Source organism: Rissa tridactyla, chromosome 4, assembly GCF_028500815.1.
Source record: "Rissa tridactyla isolate bRisTri1 chromosome 4, bRisTri1.patW.cur.20221130, whole genome shotgun sequence".
Lineage (NCBI taxonomy): Eukaryota > Metazoa > Chordata > Aves > Charadriiformes > Laridae > Rissa > Rissa tridactyla.
This window is the reverse complement of record NC_071469.1, coordinates 46,411,492-46,428,948: the sequence shown is the minus strand read 5'-3', so window position 1 is coordinate 46,428,948 and position 17,457 is coordinate 46,411,492. Positions and strand designations below refer to the sequence as shown.

Below are 17,457 nucleotides of genomic sequence, written 5' to 3'. Positions count from 1 at the left end.
TCTGCCAGCCCGTAGCTGGGTTTCCCAATGGCCCTGAAGGAGGCACCAAAGGCACCTGCTGCAGCTGTGGCAGAAGAGTCACGGACACTGGTGTATCCACACCTGGATTTAGTGTGCTCAGCATAAATGGGATTAGCAGTTGACACGGGCAGTGGTGATGTGGGAAAGACTGGAAGCACCCTGTGAGGGGAATGACTGTGGAGAGGGTAGAGCCCAGGGTGAGGTGAATCAAAAAATGTGTCATTGTGGCCTGTCCACAGTGGTGGGGCCATCTGTGTGCCCTCCAACCACCTGCAGATGCTAGGGTGCAGAGCAGGTATGTGTGTGCTAGGGAGGAGGGGGAACAGGACAGCCTCCCCTAGGGCAAACCAGGCTCCACTGGCCCGGGGTGGAAAGCAGCTACAGTACACAATCTGCCTGTTGCACAAGACTGGCTGAGTCTGCAGAGACAGAAGCACCTCTCCTCCCAGCAGCAGCACCCTGGAGGCTGAAGAGGAATGCCTCTGCTTTCCAGTGACCTTTTGCGGTGTGTATACTACATATGCAATGAACATCCCAAATTTCCTTTGGCTTACAACACCCTTGCAGCCGACTCTGATAAAAAAAAATTAGAGAAGGACTTAAACCATATGCAGAAGTGGACACAACCCACTCAGGATGAAATGTGTAGATCAGCTGCTTTTAAACTTCATTTGGCAGAAGATCTGGGGGCTATTTCTAGGAGTCTGTGAAAGGTAAATAAAAAGTTTGTCCTTCAAGGCTTTTCTTGAGCTCAGAGAACCGAAGACACCTGCTTGCTACAAAACAAAGCTGCCTTTATTTCTGAGCCATCATCATGGCAGCTGGGATGGGTTTGAATGGAGATGCGTGGGAGGTGTTCTCCGTGGGAATGCAGGTACCCCTGGGTAAGCTGGCAGGGGTCTCTTCCTCTTCTTTGCCCCTTCCCAAGCCAAGGTCAGCACAGTCTCCGGGCAGAGACTTCACATGAGCAGTAGCTCTGAGAGAAAGAAGCTGTATCGTCATAACTCCCCCCAGGGACTCTGCCCTTTTGTCTGAAGTGGTGCTTTACCTCTTTGTGTTAACTTGGCAGCATCAGCCGAGTTTGCAGCGGGCTCCCAAAGACACCCTAACTCCACACTGTGTCGGGGCAGGGCAGGAGTCTTTCACCTGCTGTAGCGTCATAGGGAGGAGGTTAATGTGAACTTTATCCTGTTACGTGTGAAAATATAATCCATCATCTTTGCGAAGGCCCTATCTGCTACATTACCCTGATCCACGTCCACCCAGGTGTGCCCTTTGCGGGGCCCGAACACTTCCATCCCGTCTCAGTCCCCGCAGAGGCGCAGCAGCCAGAACGCCATCTGCGGCCTTGCCTGTTGGCGTGCGGCACCGCTGCACAACCTAGGGGTGCAGCTCTGGCTCAGCCCTGCAAATCTAGAGGTGAAATCTACCCTGAGAAATCCTACGTGGATTTAATTGTGTGTGGCATGTCTGCCTGGACAGTTTAGGGAAAAATTCTGCTTGATGGAGAGGGAAATGCAGTGCAACGAAAGGCAGCAGGCAGGGCAAACGAAACAAAATACTGCTTTACTCTGCGTGACTCTGAACTACACTGCCATGCTGCAGTGAAGCCAAGCTCACTGTATCCCCAAAAGACATGAAATACAGTTCAGTACAATTAAAAATAAATTAGAGAGATGCAACTGCTCAAGCCAGTCACCAGTCAGTGGGATGGAGGAATTCATTCAATAACCAAAATAAACTGGAATAAACGCCACTCTGCCATTTCTTCCATCTTTCTTGGAAGCTTCTGGCCCTGCCCAATACTGGGCTGGAGCCACCAGCATCGGCAGATCTCTGCTCTTACACTGCTTGTCACCCCCATGCCATTATGGGCCTTTTTTCTGCATCTTGCAAGAAAGGCAATCTAAGGAATAAGAAAGGTGCCCGGGGAGATAGAGGAAATCTGCTTTGGGAGATAACCGGAGAAGGAGGAAAGGACTGTATTATCTTTACCATCAGCTTCATTTGTCTCATTGAAACTGTTTCTCTGTAGTGCTCAGAGAGCAAAATCAGAGATAATTCACATTTTGTCCCCTGGCAGGTCCCTGGAGACCCATAAAGAAAAGCAGGCCTTGGAAGAGGAAGATAGCTGTATGCTGTTCAAGTCCAAAAGCTGAGGCATGCAGCTAATACCAAACATTACTGGTGGCTTTCATTCCTTGGGCCTTTGTAAAGGGCAATTACCAAGCAACTAAGTCTGGACCAGCTGATTTGTGACTTAAGGATGTGAGTGTTTTTCACCCAAAATCTTGAGAGAGCAAGAGCTGGGACTCTTCAGTGGCCAGGCTGGGCAAGAGCTGGGTTTTGCAACCAGCAGACTGAATGGGGTCCCGCACCAGGACTGTTTTCGAAGCAATTCAGCTTGGAATGCAGATTTCTGACCTGCTGCCAATATCCCAGTGGAAAATCTGTGCCCTGAGCAGCAGATAGGAAATTAAACTTCAGCTCCAATGCTGAGGGTATCATTTTCACCTCAGCGGTGGAGCTGCAGAAACCAGAGTTTCTGCAGATTGGGGAAATCCTTCCTAGCCTGCGAAGGGCAGTGACACCTCTCAGACCATTCATCACTACTGGGACAGCCTGGATTTACACCATCCTGGGGAATAACGAAGGTGTGATGTTGGGTGAACAAGGGGTCAAATCCCTGTGTTTCCAAAGAGGAGGGTGGAGATCTGACTGGTAAGAGATAATGCAATCACTTCAACCACAGGATGAAAATCAAGGCTGAAGGAGACAGGCAGCCTGTGCAAACCCTTTCCCAACACCTGGCTCTCCAGCTATCCCCCCTCCAAGCTGGACTTCTCCACAACAAGGCCTATCAGCTGAGTACCCTGTAGCTAGTGAAAAGTAGTAGAAATGGGAAGATGCCTGGGATCGTGTGTTCCAGTAAAGTCAGAGGCTTCTGGGAAGAAAAAGTCCCATGTTCCTTTAAAGACAGGAAACCTGTTATGCACTGAAAACCTGCCCTGAAAGCTTGTCTGAGATCAAGCAGGCAGCTGCACCCCAGCATCGGACGGGCGTCTGCAGAGACCGGTGGATTTGGGAATCCAGTCTCTGGGCAGCCCTGACACAGCACAAGGACACGATGGATGGCTTCATGGGTTTTAGGGCCTGGAGGAACCATTCTGGTAATCAAATATGGTTCCCTGCATAGCTGAGTTCAGGAGCTACGTTCATGCCTCCTGCTTCAAACTCATCATCTGCAACTGAGCTTCACAGAAAGAAACATCTCATCTCAGTTTAAAGGCTTCAGATAAATCCATCCCTTCCTAAAAAAAAACGTGTTGTAAAAGCTAACTACAGTCACCAAACATAGGAGTCAGTGCAAAGAGGGACTCTAGCTTAAGCCTACAAAGTGTTTTCTCAAGCTTTCTGCTCTTAGATGAACAAGTCCTTACTACCAGAGGTCTTCCTGAGAACAAAACCAAGTCACCTTTTAATCCGTGGAGTGTGGTATGGCATGGCCACTGTACCGGGTTATTCTGCAGAGAGCAGAAACAACACTGGGCTCATTGCTGGCAGGGAGAACTTGAGGACTTATTTAATGATGGCAGAATGTGGTCATTTAACACCATGTTAGCAGCAGATTAAACGATTAAATTATCTTTCTGTATAATTAATTGCTAGATTTTAACAGTCAAATCCCAGGTGGAAGTGAGTGATTCCTGTGGCAAAAGAAGTTACAGCTCAGCCATGGTGGCCAGTGCTGCAAAGCGATAATGAAGGCTATGCGAGCCCTAGAAAATCAAGATAAAATCTACAGTGGTTTGGATTCTGGGCATCCTTTCAGACTTGGCTTTATTATGCAGGTATATAATCCAGGACCAGGAGCATCAATAACCTCTTAATATCTATCATGGTTTTATGTGCATCAAAAGAGAAAAAACATCAGTGAGACCTTTCTCTTCTGTCCCTTAATCCTAATGCTGAGTGACTTTTCCTAAGCATGAAGTTCTCTGAGGTGTCCCAACACAGACACACCCAGCCCCTGCTCCTGCGTGGGTGCTCACAGCACCACACCTCCTCATGCCATCCTCTCCTCTCGTGCCTCTGCTGCCTGGTTCTCCCCTGCTTTGCTCCTCCATTGCCTTCCTCCCATCTCCTCTCTCCGAAAGGGTGCACACATCTGGCTTGCCTTTATTGTGCGATAAATCTCACCCTGCATCTTGGGTTCATTTTCTGAAAGTTTTGAATGGTGTCTTGGAAATGCTGTTGGACAATAGGAGCTCTTTGAACCCAGGCCAGCTGGATGGGACTCCTTGCATTGCAGCTGACATGCAGGCTTTGGCGGTCTTTCTCGACTCTTTCCTCTCTTCTTTTTTTCTGTACAGCATTTGAATTGTCCTCAAACTTTTATTTTTGGAGTGGGCAGTGCATTTCTGAATCTTTTCATCATTATATTATCATTAATTATGGTCATGACTATTTCTTTTTCTGCTGGCACTCCTGGGTGGATCTCTCCTCTCTCACTTAATGTCTTGGGTAAGACTACCTTGGCCGCAACCCACTTAAGCAGTGACTCAGAATCCCTGGCCTGCTCCCAGGAGAGATGCAAGAGTTTTGCCAGTTGGTTTATAAAGAGGCCATCGTTTTCCTCAGCTACTCTCTCTCACTCAGCAGAGCTGAGTCTGGTGGAAAAGCTCAGCTCTGTGGTTCCAGTGAGTCCATCCTGGTGGACAGGCTGTCCCTGGGGTATTATGAGAGCAGAGCACTGCTCCCTCCGCGTGCAACCAGGACAACTTCAAAACCAGGCGGTGGGACTCTGCTGAACAAAATTTTGCTTCCTGGGGGTCACTGTGCTCAACTTCCCCATTCCCAAGCCCCTGGAGGAAACAAAGCGAAGCGAGGCATGCGGGCAGGATGAGGCATCGTGAGGGAGGGAGTACTGTGTGTGCTCATGTCAAACTGTTGCCTCGTGGCTCATCACACAACTACCCACATCTCTTGAGTCAGAGCAGAGAACGGCATACTCTGAAGCCGGCCCCTCATATTGCTGGGTTTGAGGTTTGCTTGCAGCACTGGTTTGCTGTAGAGAAATCCCATCTTTGTCCTCTGGGCATCTCAGACCTTCCCAGCCATGTGGGAGGGCGGGAGATGCTCTGTTTCTGAAGGCAGGAGGGGACCTCTGCCTCTGCTCTTTGCCCCTCCACACATTGAATTTATGTAGTGAAGAAGACCACTTTGCTCCTGTGTGGCTCCTGTAACTTCAAGACATTCAAACAGTGTGCTTTTATGGAGGCGGACATGCAAACTCTCTTCATTTCATGTGCTGAGAAGGACTCAAGAAAAAAAAGAGATGGACGGTATTGGTGAGGCACGGCTGTCTCCCACAGACCATGGAAGGAATGTGAGTCTGAATCCTTCCCATTAGACTACACTGCCTCCTGGAAATGGCACTGAGTGATGGAGGGAAGGTGATCACAGGCAAGGGTGGGTGCTTGGCAGCATCAGACCATGTCCTGCCCAGCTCCCCTTCCCACGTGCTGGGAAGCCCACCTGCCTTACAGGCAGCCGAGAGCCCTGGTGCTCCCCGGTGCTGGTGATAGCGAGGGAGAGGGACTGAGATCATCGCTTGCTTTTTACTCATATCTACCAAAGGGAGGAATAGGTCTTGGACCAAATAAAATTCTCCTTCCTCCCATTCTGCTGCAAGACACAGTATGGCAGGGAAGCCCACAAGCAGCCGGGACGGGGGGGGTCCCACCAGCCCTCTCTGTGCTGGTGCTGAAGGCTGAGCCAACTCCTGAGCTCAGCTGCAGCCGCCCAGGCACCAGGCAGAGGTGTCATCCAGCCACGGCGCAGTGCAAACCACAGCTGGTTCCCCATGCAGGGTTGTCCCTCCTCAGCCAGGAGGCTGGCTGCAACTGGCCTTCACTCCACGCCGGCGGGGTGGCACTGCTTCTTCAGCTTGAGGAATGCAAACCGCCCGAGCTGCTCTTGAGGATTGGCCAGGAAAAGTCCACAAATAGCAACAGGAAATCAAAATGCCCGCTCCAGACATGCACCAGATACGAGGCCATCCAGTGCAGAGAGAAAAATCAAATGCTGGACTATGGAGATTACATCATGCTGTGGATAAACCTGTGAGCCCGTCCAGCTGGGGCCATGCCAACAGGTCCAGATGGCTCAGGAATGCTAACTGCATAGCTACCTCTCTCTTGTCTTTGCTTTTTCTTCCCTCTTTCTTTCCCTATTCTCCGTGCCTCCTGGCCTCCTTCCCTCTTCCTTTTCCCAGAATAAATAAATAAATCCTCTGGCAATTCTACATAATCCAATTTCATTAAATATCAGAAAGGCATCTGAGACCCGTGGATGGGGCACTGGTCCGGACATGGGTCTCTGGCACTTACAGATAGATATCGAGGCTGCTGGGTGGCCTCACCATACTGCATAGCTGCTGGGGTTGACATAGTAATGTGTGCCTCATCTCACCTGGGACTTCAGCCCCTGGCTACAAAGGAGGAGGTTGCCAGGGCAGCTCCCCTGGAGCCTGAAGCATGCAGGAAAATTAAGAAATGAGCATTGCTCCTGCTCTGCTGCAGCTCACCCCAGCTGCTTACAGCTGCCACTGACTGCTCGCCGTGGCTGCAGTTACAAGGCGAGGGAGAAAACAGTTTTGCTGTCGCAGCTTGCAGCCTCTGGCTACCACCCTGGTACTAATTAGCAACAAAGAAAGGAGTGCAGCACCCTCTGTTCTGCCCCCAGTGATGACCAGAGCTCAGCTCTCTCACAGTGTGATAAAAACAGGGCTCGAAGATATGTAAGAAAAGAATGAACAGTGTGTAACTTGCCGGGTCTGAAAAAGCGCTGCAGGCTATTTGCTCATTATTTAATGCTAATCCGGGTGCTGGACTGCTGCCAACTATATCTGACAAATCCTGAAGAGCAGGAGAGGTGTCAGAGAATGGGAAAGCAACCTTTGCATCGCTCTTCCCAATGGATGATAGCGATCCTAACTTTTCAACAGATCAGGCAGATTTACTGTGGGGAAAAGGCATGTCCAAAGAGAAAAGGAAAGCACAAACCCATGGGCTGAGCAGCAGGAGGGACTCACATGAGTCTTGAATGCCCTGCTCAGGGACTTACAAAGCCATGGCCCTCTGGTACTTTTTGCTTGTTACCTCCTTCTCAGATACAAACCAAGTGAGACATAGTTTGGGAGCCTGTGAACTCAGCAGAGCCCTACCACGCAGCAATTTTGGGCAGAAATGTAACGGGGTGCTCTCAGCAAGTTGCACCAAACCTAGGGAGAAGTTAAGTTTTGCGACTGAGCCAGGATCTGGTTGCGCATTGGAGGATGAGGTATGAGTACAGTCCATTCACTGGATTTATAAAGCACAAATTGTTTGGTTTTCAGTAAGGCTCAAAGAGGTCAAGCCAGCAACAGCATGGGCCAAGTACTTCAGTTTAAATCCTGATGCTGACCAAGGCAGTCATTCAGACTAACACAGAAAGATTACTCTGGATTAGCTTGAAGTATCTGAGGTCAGAATAAGACACGTGCAGTCCCTAGGGGTAAGGAACAGGAGAGGGGTGAAGGATAGATGGGACATCAGTGGACGATGGATCTGCCAAACTGAATATGTTGTAGCTATACATGATATTTGCAAAGTCATTCAAAGAGACTTTAACCAGGGAAGCGAAGTAATAGCTCCTATGGACCTTTCCTGGCAGATACCTACTAGCAAAACCCCACCCCAGTCTAATTTTTCATTAACTTGCTTCACCCGTTGATGGCATTGCCCCACATCAGTAAGAATAAGGATGTGCGCTATTTTACAGCAAGCAAAAGCCGCATCACTGCAAGTGACACCCTGAGGATCACACACTAAGTAAATGGCAGACCTGGGACTAAAATACAGTTCTCCCATTCCCGACAACCTCACTGCACCACTGTCCATAAGGAGAGAAAAAAAAAACACAACAAAAACAAACCCAACATCATTCAATTGGCAATTCAGTATTTGTGGCTCAACAGCACCTCATCAACTCTCAGAGTCTGCCACATTTGCTTGGAAAGAAGAGCCAGATTTCCAGCACTCCCTGGGCAAAGAGCTCTCAGATCAAGAGACTGAAAAGGCTTTGAAAGAAACCTTCCATCAACGGTCTTTACAAATGTCAGAGCTGGTTTCCTCCTCCCCGAGCTGCCTGGCTTGCAGTCCTTCCCTCGGGGCAGCTGTGAGCTCAGCCAAAAGCACCTGCCCAGCTCCTTCCTTCAACTCTCATGAATTTATGGGACTCATTTTACATCAAGCTGCTCTGACGTGCAACAATTAACTAGCGAGGCTCTAGACCTAGGTCCTCTTCTTCATCCTGGTCTTCCTCTGCCTCAGCTACCCCTTCTGGAGGGAAAAGCTCTCCTCCCAGTAGAGGAAGGGCTGACATAATGCAGAGCCAGGAGCAGGTTTGCGAGGTGGACGCCCTGCGCCTCGGCCAGCAGAGACAGGTTATTCTTCAGCTGCAGTGCTCCCACTTGGACATGCAGTGGCAATGGAAGGAGAAGCCAGTGTCCCCGTGACACTGTGCTGGGGAGTTCTTTGGGCATCGGTCTAAGGAAGCTCACCTGCAGGAGGGATGCTGACAATCCAATATGAGTGTCCAAAACCAGTGCTGTATCCAGCTTCCTCCTGTGTAACGTGCTTGGTGTCAGGCCCAAGCTGTATTTCTCCTCCAGCCTTGGCTGCCAGGTTCCTCCCAAGGGAGCCCTGACATGCTGTTGCAGGGGAACTCCTGACACAGATTGCTAAGCTGAACGCGTTACATTGCATCTATTCTAGGAAAACTGTTAACTGCGTTTTGAGCAGGCTTCGCTAATCGGGTCAGCCAGACTGACCTGAACAAACATTTTTCCTAATCAAGACAAAGTCATAGTGTAAAGAAGCCAAAAGCAACTTTGCTGAGGTAGTCAAGGGTGAGTTTCCTCTGGAACAGGCTGGACAGTGATCATAATGAATGACCTCACGTAAGGCATCACCTTTGAGCCCTAAAGATGATACTAATTACCCCAGTACTGGTTTAAATTACATACTAGTTTCGGGGAGAATAGCCATGCACATTGCTTCCATCCTGTACGAGGGATTTCTGCAATCTTAGAAAGTGAGAAGATAAAACAGGAGGAGAAAGAAAGGAGTCAGTGTGTGGATATCTGCAGTTCCAGCCTTCATGAGACCTTGTTCTGGCTGAACAACGTGTCAAGATCAGTGTCAAGCATGTATCACTTGGACACTGACCAGACCAGAGCAGCTCCACATGATTTCAAAGGCAGACAGCCCTGAAGAGATTTAAGAAAATAGGAGTAAAAGGAGAGATGCAAAGAAAGAGAAGAGAAGGTGGGTAAAGAAGTCAGAAAGGTATGGGTGAGAGGGGAAGGCTGGGTGTTCGGTTCGGCCCTACAGGAAAGGAAAACCGTAAATGATGTGACCCGACAGGAAAGCAGAAACAAAAAAAATGTGTTTTCTTGAGCAGCTGGGAATAAGTTAGACAGATGTAAGCACTGCATGGCAGACATGTGGGGAGCAACTGGGTTGAAAGATACAGCTTGCCTTTCAGCACGCTACCTGCAGTCCCCTGCTGCTCTGGCTATGCCCTCAGCTCCTCACGCCCTCTCAGCTATTTCTGCTCTGAGGGATGATGCAAAACATGCAGGCACCAACCCAAGAAAACATCTAACAACTCACAACACAAGTTGAGCTCCAAAGACAGGAAAGAGTAGGAAAAGACCTCCATGCGAGCACCCACCATGTCCTATTGCCAGGCTGAAAACGGGATCAATGATTTCATCCAGAAGATACCAAACTACATTAAAGTTGCATGCTCAGAAGTCACTGGCTGCAGCAGGATAGCCATGGTGCTAGCATGGGGGTCAGTCGAAAAACACAGCTTTGGTTCCACCCCTGCTTTCATTTCTCATCTTTCATGTGGAGATAGGGAGTCCTAGCAGTTCAGATGTGTAAAGGAGGATAAACACAGTCTCCAGCAGAAAGCTGGGATTGGTGGATGTAGTAATCCCTGTACTGAAATTGGCTTGGAAGTGAGGACTAACACACTTGGCTCCTCCAACAGACAGCTCTCCTAGAGAAGAACGATGCTGGCCACAAGGTTGCCTGTGAAGCATCAGTGACTACACCTGACCTTGTAGCACAGACCTGGAATTTCCCTGGAAAATCTCCCAGCCAAATCAGGCCAATAGAGAGCTCTTGGCCATTTCTTAGTTGAGCTGTAATGGCCCACTTCATCTCTGGTGCCCTGTCTGTTCCCCTGTAACTCCACAGCAAGGAGAGTCACCAACTGGCTTTTGCGTCCCATTTGGTTTCCTGCAGTGGACAGGCCACAACAGGACAAGGACACGCCAGCTTTAGAGGGTTGACTCATCCCTTCCGTAAAATGCTACACGTTAGTCTTGAGAATCAAATCTTCATATCAAGCACGATTGTACCTGTGGCTATGAGAAGAGGAGCTGCCAGGTGGCCGTCACAGAGACAACTCCAGAGAGTGTTTTCATTCATTTCCTTTAACACTGAGAATTTTTTAAGTAGTAAATAAGTAATATACTAAATGCTAATTAAATACTACAGTCTGAAAACCTACAGTGCTGAGAAAAAAAGCAATGAGCCTAGGAGTAGACTGTTCTCACAGGAGACACAGGAGTGCATTGCAGCGGTGTCAGCCTGGCCACATTTTGAGTAGCGGGGCTGCATCTGTGGCTATGAAATCCCTACTTCTAAAATTTCCCTTTAAGGGGCTGCTTCAGAAAATGCTTTTCTTTACAAATTCCCCTCTCTACTAGAGACAGCTCCGTTCCAGGCTTCAGCAAGACCAGCACAGTGCCAGATGGGACCAGCACAGTGCCGGATGAGACCAGTGCAGCATGAGATGGGCTCCTGGGCAGCAGAAGTCACTTTGCATCAATGAACCCAACACTTGTGGGATTCAGAAGCCACCAAACACCATGCTTAGGCACTCGTACTGGCACCAGGACAAAGTCCAATAGAACAGTCTCAGAGGCTTTCTACAGCCTAGTCTGTACAGATGAGACCCCTAGGTTTTCTCTTCTCTGAAAGTGGTGGTGGCATTGAATGACTGCCTTATGCCAGAGGGGATGAGGATCACCTGGCAGACACGGACTGAGCTGTACATGACTCCAGCATCTCCCAGCTGGTGTTGCTGACACCCTCCCTCAGTGGGAGCGGGCTGTATGCACAGATGTGCTTCCACCCCCTGCCAAACCCTCCCTTTGTTTATTCTGCAAGCACTTCACCTAAGCCCTTCCTGCTGCTCCCCACCAAGATGATGGCTCTGTCTCCACTGTTTAACTCTGTTTTGGACACACGCCTTCCTGCACTCCTGCTCTGAGTTGCAACCTCTCCCCTATCTCTGGTCTACCAGCACAGTTAAAGGGTTCTCCCACTTTGGCTGAGATGAGCATTTAGGCCAGTGAATTCCCAGCACATGCAGGCAATTGTCCAACAGATGAACGCTTTTACTTAGGAAGAATATCCCAAAAGTTTATCAGTTTCTTGGCAGCTAGAAGGGACACACGAATGATCCCCAGTCTCTGTGGAGAAAGTATTGACCTAGAGCCTTCGAAAGAAAGTTCAAGTCTCTCCCCCTCTTCATTACCAAAATGGAAATACGTTTCCTGGTGATGACCCTGCGGTGCTGATGCTGTAGGCTCAGAGACCCATGAACAGCTGTGTTCAGCTCTGGTTTCATCCTGCTGCCACCACTTCTGCAGGTGTAAGTCCCGCTATGAGACGATAAGGAGCAGCATGGACATGAAGTGGAGGAACCATGAGATGGATCCAAAGAGACTAACAAAATAGTAAAACCTAGGAAATGTTTTTTTAGAATTCATTTCCATCAGGCCAGGTCTGATGGCCCCACCAGGTCTCTCTGTATCTGTGCTCCAGATCCCACAGGAATCTCTGACTGGCAAGTTCCAAGCAAAATTTAAAGAAAAAGTCTTGTGTTGCCCAGTACTTGGCTGACTAACCAGGGATGTGTAACTGACCAAATTTTACCAGGCATGGGAATCGAGGGCCGACATGCTTTCTGCGTGTGTCCCCACAAGGGACTACCATCAGTCCCAGAGACGCAGCCTCCCATTAGCGCAGAGCTCTCCTCTCTAGCAGCTGGAAGGAATGAGAAGTGGATGACCAAATCTGCCTGAGCTTTTTGTCCTCACTGTGTGCAGAGATGGTGGGAGGGAGCTTACACATCGCGAAGCTCACTCAGACCAAAGGTCAGTCCAAGCCTTAAGCACCACTTAAGTGCTATTTACGTCCCTTTAGTAGGCATAAGAGGAATAGAAGTGTGTACAAGCTTCTTGCAAAAGCAATGGTCATCCATGCTGAATAGCCTCTCTTTATCTTCAGGGAAAGCTCCCCTTAGCAGTTGCACCAACACCGCTCTCCGCCTACCCACTACATACAGTCCTGCTACTTCCCTCCTTTCTGCGGGCCAGGACAATATTAAAGGAAAGAGCACACGGTAGGCATAAAACTTAGTTTGCACTCAAGGAGCATCACACAGGGACAAGCAGTTCTTCTCCCATTCTACTAGCTCCCAGTAGGCTCCAAAAGATGCCGCTTGTCACATTGCCTGGGCATATAGGATCACACAGTGAAAGCACACGTTGCTGTGCATTCTCCAAAGGAGCTGGGTTAGCACTACTGAGACAGCCTGAATTGCCATTTTGCAACTTCTAACAGCAGAGACCTTGACTAGCATGTAGGCTATTTTTTTTGCCTTGTTGCCTCCCCTTTGAAGGAGATACAGAATATGCTTTGAAAAACATATAGTCAAAATGGAGCTGTGTTCACATGAACATCCAAAGTAATCTCTGAAGGTATTTTTTCATACTATAAAATACAGAAACATAGGGAACAAACAGACCCACTGGGGTACTGGGTTAAAAAGAAACACATACCTCCTGTTTTGCTGGTTTATTCTGGCTTCATTATGCCACCAGAGCATCACAAATCCAGTGAAGCACGGTGATGAATCTGACTCAAAAGATAAGGCTCTTGGGGAGTTTCACAGCACTGATAAGAGCTGAGAGACAAAGTAATATCTCTCTTTATGCAGCTGTAATAGAATGTAAGTGAATAGATGGGTGCTTGCAGGAATGACCAGAAATGCTGGACTGGGCAGGAGACAGACAGGTGAAACTGATAAGCAGAGACTGCATGAAGGATTAGCTTCATTTATGGTGGGTCCTTCTGGCAGAAAAAGATCAGGAAAGTTGTCTAAGTTCAAGAGCAGTAGGTGGCCTCCTGAGCAAAAGGAGACTGATGATGTTGTTAGTATTCATCGTATGTTAAGTCTGGTTAGCAGAAGCTAAGTGGAGTAAAAAGAAGCATTTTGTGTCCCTTGGAGATTTCGCCTCCAAGTACCAAGCAGACACCACTCTCCTTAAGATTTTCCAAAAAAAACCCCCTCATCATACAATCAGACTCATGCAGATTGGGAGGGAGCTCAGGAGGTCTCTAATGCCATCTCCTGCTCAGAGCAGGGCCAACACTAAATGCAGACCAGGTTTCTCAGGGCTCTGTCCAGACAGGTCTTGGAAACCTCCAAGGAAGGAGCTTCCACAGTGTCTCTGGACAGCCTTGTCCATTCTTAACTGTCTTCACAGTGTGAAATTGTTTCTTTATAGCCACTCTAAACTGTCCCTGTTCCAATTTATGACCACTCATCCTCCTGTCATGCACTTATGTAAAGAGCCTGGCTCCATCTTCCCAACAGCTTCCTCACCAGCACAGGCAGGCTGCTGCTAGGTCCCTCTGGATCTGCCTCTCCTCCAGCTGAGTAAGCCCATTTCCCTCAGCCTGTCCTCACAGGAGAAGTGCTCCAGCCCCCAACTATCTTGGTGGCCATCCCCTCCACGCACTCAAAATTTATCATCATCTTTCTGGTACCAGGCAGTCCAAAACTGGACACTATATTGCAGACACAGTTCTATGATTGTCAAGAAAAGGGGGATACTCACATCCCTCTGTTTATCTATCGCTGTTGCTAGCTGCTACCTGTCTTTGCTACTGGGACACAGCACTGCTCCATGAGCCCTGGTGGGTCAGTCCACCCATCCTAGGGGCAGAAGACAGTATTTGGCCTTGCTGAATTTCATGAGGTTTCTGGTGACCCATTCTTCCCACATGTCTAGGTCATTCTGAATGGCACCTCCACACTTATTCAAATCAATATATTTTTTTCTATTTCAAGCACACAGACCTTTTTGAGGATGCATCCACAGATGTTCCTTCAGTACTTCTTTGTCACAACTTTAGATGAACAAGACAGGGAACCATTTTTTAAAGACCACCATGACACATTAGGACAAGGTTCACGAAAGGTGAGTGGTTTAGAGACACCTAATTCTTGCCCCAAAGAAGCACAGCCTCTGCAGTAAGGTTCACCCATCTTTTCTTTCCGCTTCCTTTCTGAACAGAAGAAATCATCCTCAGAAAATGTTTCATACTGGCATTTTATGGCCAAAATTCCTGGCCTGCTCTAAGAAAAATGCTTGCTGAACAATATCTGGAAAAGTTTGCCCATTTTTGAAGCAAAGGCACTGGCAACTTTGCAAGCTATTGTGCACGGTGATGCTTTGCACAGTTCTATGTAAAAAGAACTTCTCAACACATCTCAAGATCCCAGGAGATTTGCTGGATTTAGTAAGGAAATGTAAGTGTATTCCTTCTCCCCATGTTGTCATGCAGAGTGAGAACAAAGGGAGTGATGTATTATGTTCTGGCTCTTGTATCACCAACAGATTGGGTAGGCGAGAAATGGTTACAGAAACTCTTATTTTTATCATCTGGAGGAAGAGAAGGTATCGTCTTGACTCCTGCACTTCAGCATAAGTTTGTGGTGCTGTCAGTTGGGAAAAAATCCACAAAAGCATATATTTTTCTACTTGTAAGCTGAGCTTAACGATGCCTGAGTCACCACAACCTAGTTAATGTGAAGGCCAGGGTAGGCTACTTTGAGAAGCAGCTTTCCAAGAAGAAAGACCATTTAAATGAGGCAGGACAGAGCCAGCCTGCACATGGCCACTGCACACTTTAAACACACTGTCCTGGCAGGTGGCACCAGATGGCAGTCTTACACAAAAGCTTCTTTTTCACAGGGTCTGCTTGCAGGCAGAAGTTGTATTTAAGCTATAAAGAGGTACCACCTATATTGGTTACTGGTTCCCTGATTTCTGACTGCAGCCCGTGTTGCACCTAGGTAAAAGGGCTGGTGCCAATACCTACAATTTTCACTTCGGTAAGGGAATAAACAGTCCTGGCATAAAGCACTTGGTATCAGCACAGCTTCATCCACACTGGACGTATATGGAATTAGGGAAAGCCCAAGCCTCCTAACTTGGCTCTCAGGTCTAACTAGAGGTCTCTCAGGTATGAGCAGGCAAGGCCTCTCAGTGCGAGCGAGCGCTCAGTCTTGGGGTGATGTCTTGGGTCTGCCTGAGCACGGTGGGACTCTGCTGCCTCCCGTAGAGTCCAACCAGAGTCAGTCCTTGAGGCACAGTAATATCTTGGAAATTAGGAGCTGGTGAGATTTGTGAGAGATGGGGCTTGCATAATCTCTTTCCCAGACCCAGTGTGCCTCCACACACCACGGGTTGTGCACTTAACATATATGCAAATTCTGCACCTCTACTTTCTTCTCCACAAAGGAAGCAGCATAAAAGGCTTTGGATATCTTCTGCACAGCAAAGCAGAAGTGGATTCATCAGGTGTTTAATGGCTACAGCCCTCCTCTCTGTCCCGTGCTTCTGTGTTGTGGTGCTGGCATCTCCCTTGCTCCAATTGCAAGGGTAGTCCTCAGAGACACAGTGCTACACCAGGAACATGGAAGGTCCCAGTATTGTGACAGAGGAGTAACAAGCCATGGCTAAAATCTCTCTGTCTGGAGCAGGAACACTGTCCCATGGCTGCAGCTGCTCAGAGGTTGGTGGAGCCGAGTGCAGGCAGTGCCCTGCTGCCCAGCATGGGATGATGCCCTCACCCTCACCCCAAACCACCTCGGGGGTGGGGCTGTTCCCCTTTTGCCTCAGGGCTGGGTCCTCCCTGGCAAAGGGGCTGCAGGATTTGTGGCACAAACTCCCACAGAAAGCTTCGACAGGACAGCAAAGAGCCTGTGCATGCTGCCTGGGGAGAGCTGCTGGACTGGGGACTTGCATGACTCCTCGGAGAGGCTGGGCAGTTTCCCTAGAGGTGAACAATGCCCCTTTGGTTTCTTGGGACTGGCAAAACATTTTCCTCCCAAGTCACTCTTCCCCCTCACCCTTCTCTCCAAAGTAAATCAACCCAGCCTTAATGCCAAGCGGGAGATGCTTCACCTCCCAAATGCCACTCTGAGGAAAAGTTACAAGCAAACGAGACCTGAAGTGCCGAGCCCAAAGGTCTCCTGATGGCACCCGGCTGTGCCTCCGGTGCTGCCTGAGCTGAGCCACGCTAACCGCCTGGAACCCCACGCTCCTTCCCCTGCCATCAGTCTCAAAAATGCGCATTATTAAGGAAAAAACCTCTCTTGACTCCCTAGCGCGGTCTCCTCAGGGTGCCCGCGGGCGGCGGGGCCGGTCCCGGGGGGCTCTGGCTGTGTGCGGCGAGGGGCACACGGGTACCTGCACCCCCGGGGTACCCCGCGCTCGGGGACAGGACCCCGGCAGACGCAGCCCCGGGGCAGGAGGGGAGCAGCGGGAGCGGCGGCGATCCCGACGGCGCGTCCCGTCCCCGCTGCAGGGGCTGCGGCCGCTCCCGCCGGGGACCGGGGCGGGGGGTGGGGGGGGTGGAAGGGGGTCTGCCGGCGGTCCCTTACCACATTGCTGAGGAAGTCCGCCTCGCTGAAGTCGCCGAGGTCGAGGAAGCCGGTGCCGGCGGCGGGGAAGAGCCGCTCGGCGGGGAAGGGCTCCAGGATACTGTCCATGGTGCCCGCGGCGCCGGGGGCTCGGCCGCCCCCCGCGCTCGGCCGGCCCGGGCTCACTGCGGCGGCACGCTCCCGCCCGCCCCCCGGCGGCGGCGGTCCGTGGGGCGGCGGTCCATGGGGCGGCGGCGGGGAGCGAGCCGCCTGCCGGGGACGGGAGCGCGGCGGCGGGTGCCCGCTCGGGGCAGCTGTCAGTGCCCCGCTGCCGAGGGGCCGGCCGCCGCACGCCCCCGCCCGCGCACCGGGAGCCGGCGGGGCGGGACTTCCCTCGCCGACACCCCCTTAAGGCAGCGCGGCGGCGGCGGCGGGCAGCGCACCCGGCTCCCGGGCAGCCTCCCGCACCGCCGGGGCCAGCCGCGTCCCCCCGCACCGCCGGGGATGGACCAGCCCGAGAGGGCCCGAGGGTGGTGCTGATCCCCGGCGGAGCGACTTCGCTCTGAGGAACCGACCCAACCCTCCCTTCGG

General features: G+C 50.3%; 1 protein-coding gene across 2 annotated transcripts in view; it reads right to left on the bottom strand.

Annotated features, from left to right (window-relative positions):
- Nucleotides 1–17,181, bottom strand: part of CREB3L1 (cAMP responsive element binding protein 3 like 1) — a 46,150-nt gene extending 28,969 nt beyond the window's left edge. For both annotated transcript variants that reach the window (XM_054199470.1, XM_054199471.1), the window contains exon 1: nucleotides 16,888–17,181. In XM_054199470.1, coding sequence (XP_054055445.1) covers nucleotides 16,888–16,995 — 108 coding nt within the window. In that variant the 5' untranslated portion in view covers nucleotides 16,996–17,181. The remainder of the gene's footprint in view (nucleotides 1–16,887) is intronic.
- Nucleotides 17,182–17,457: the final 276 nt, after the last annotated feature.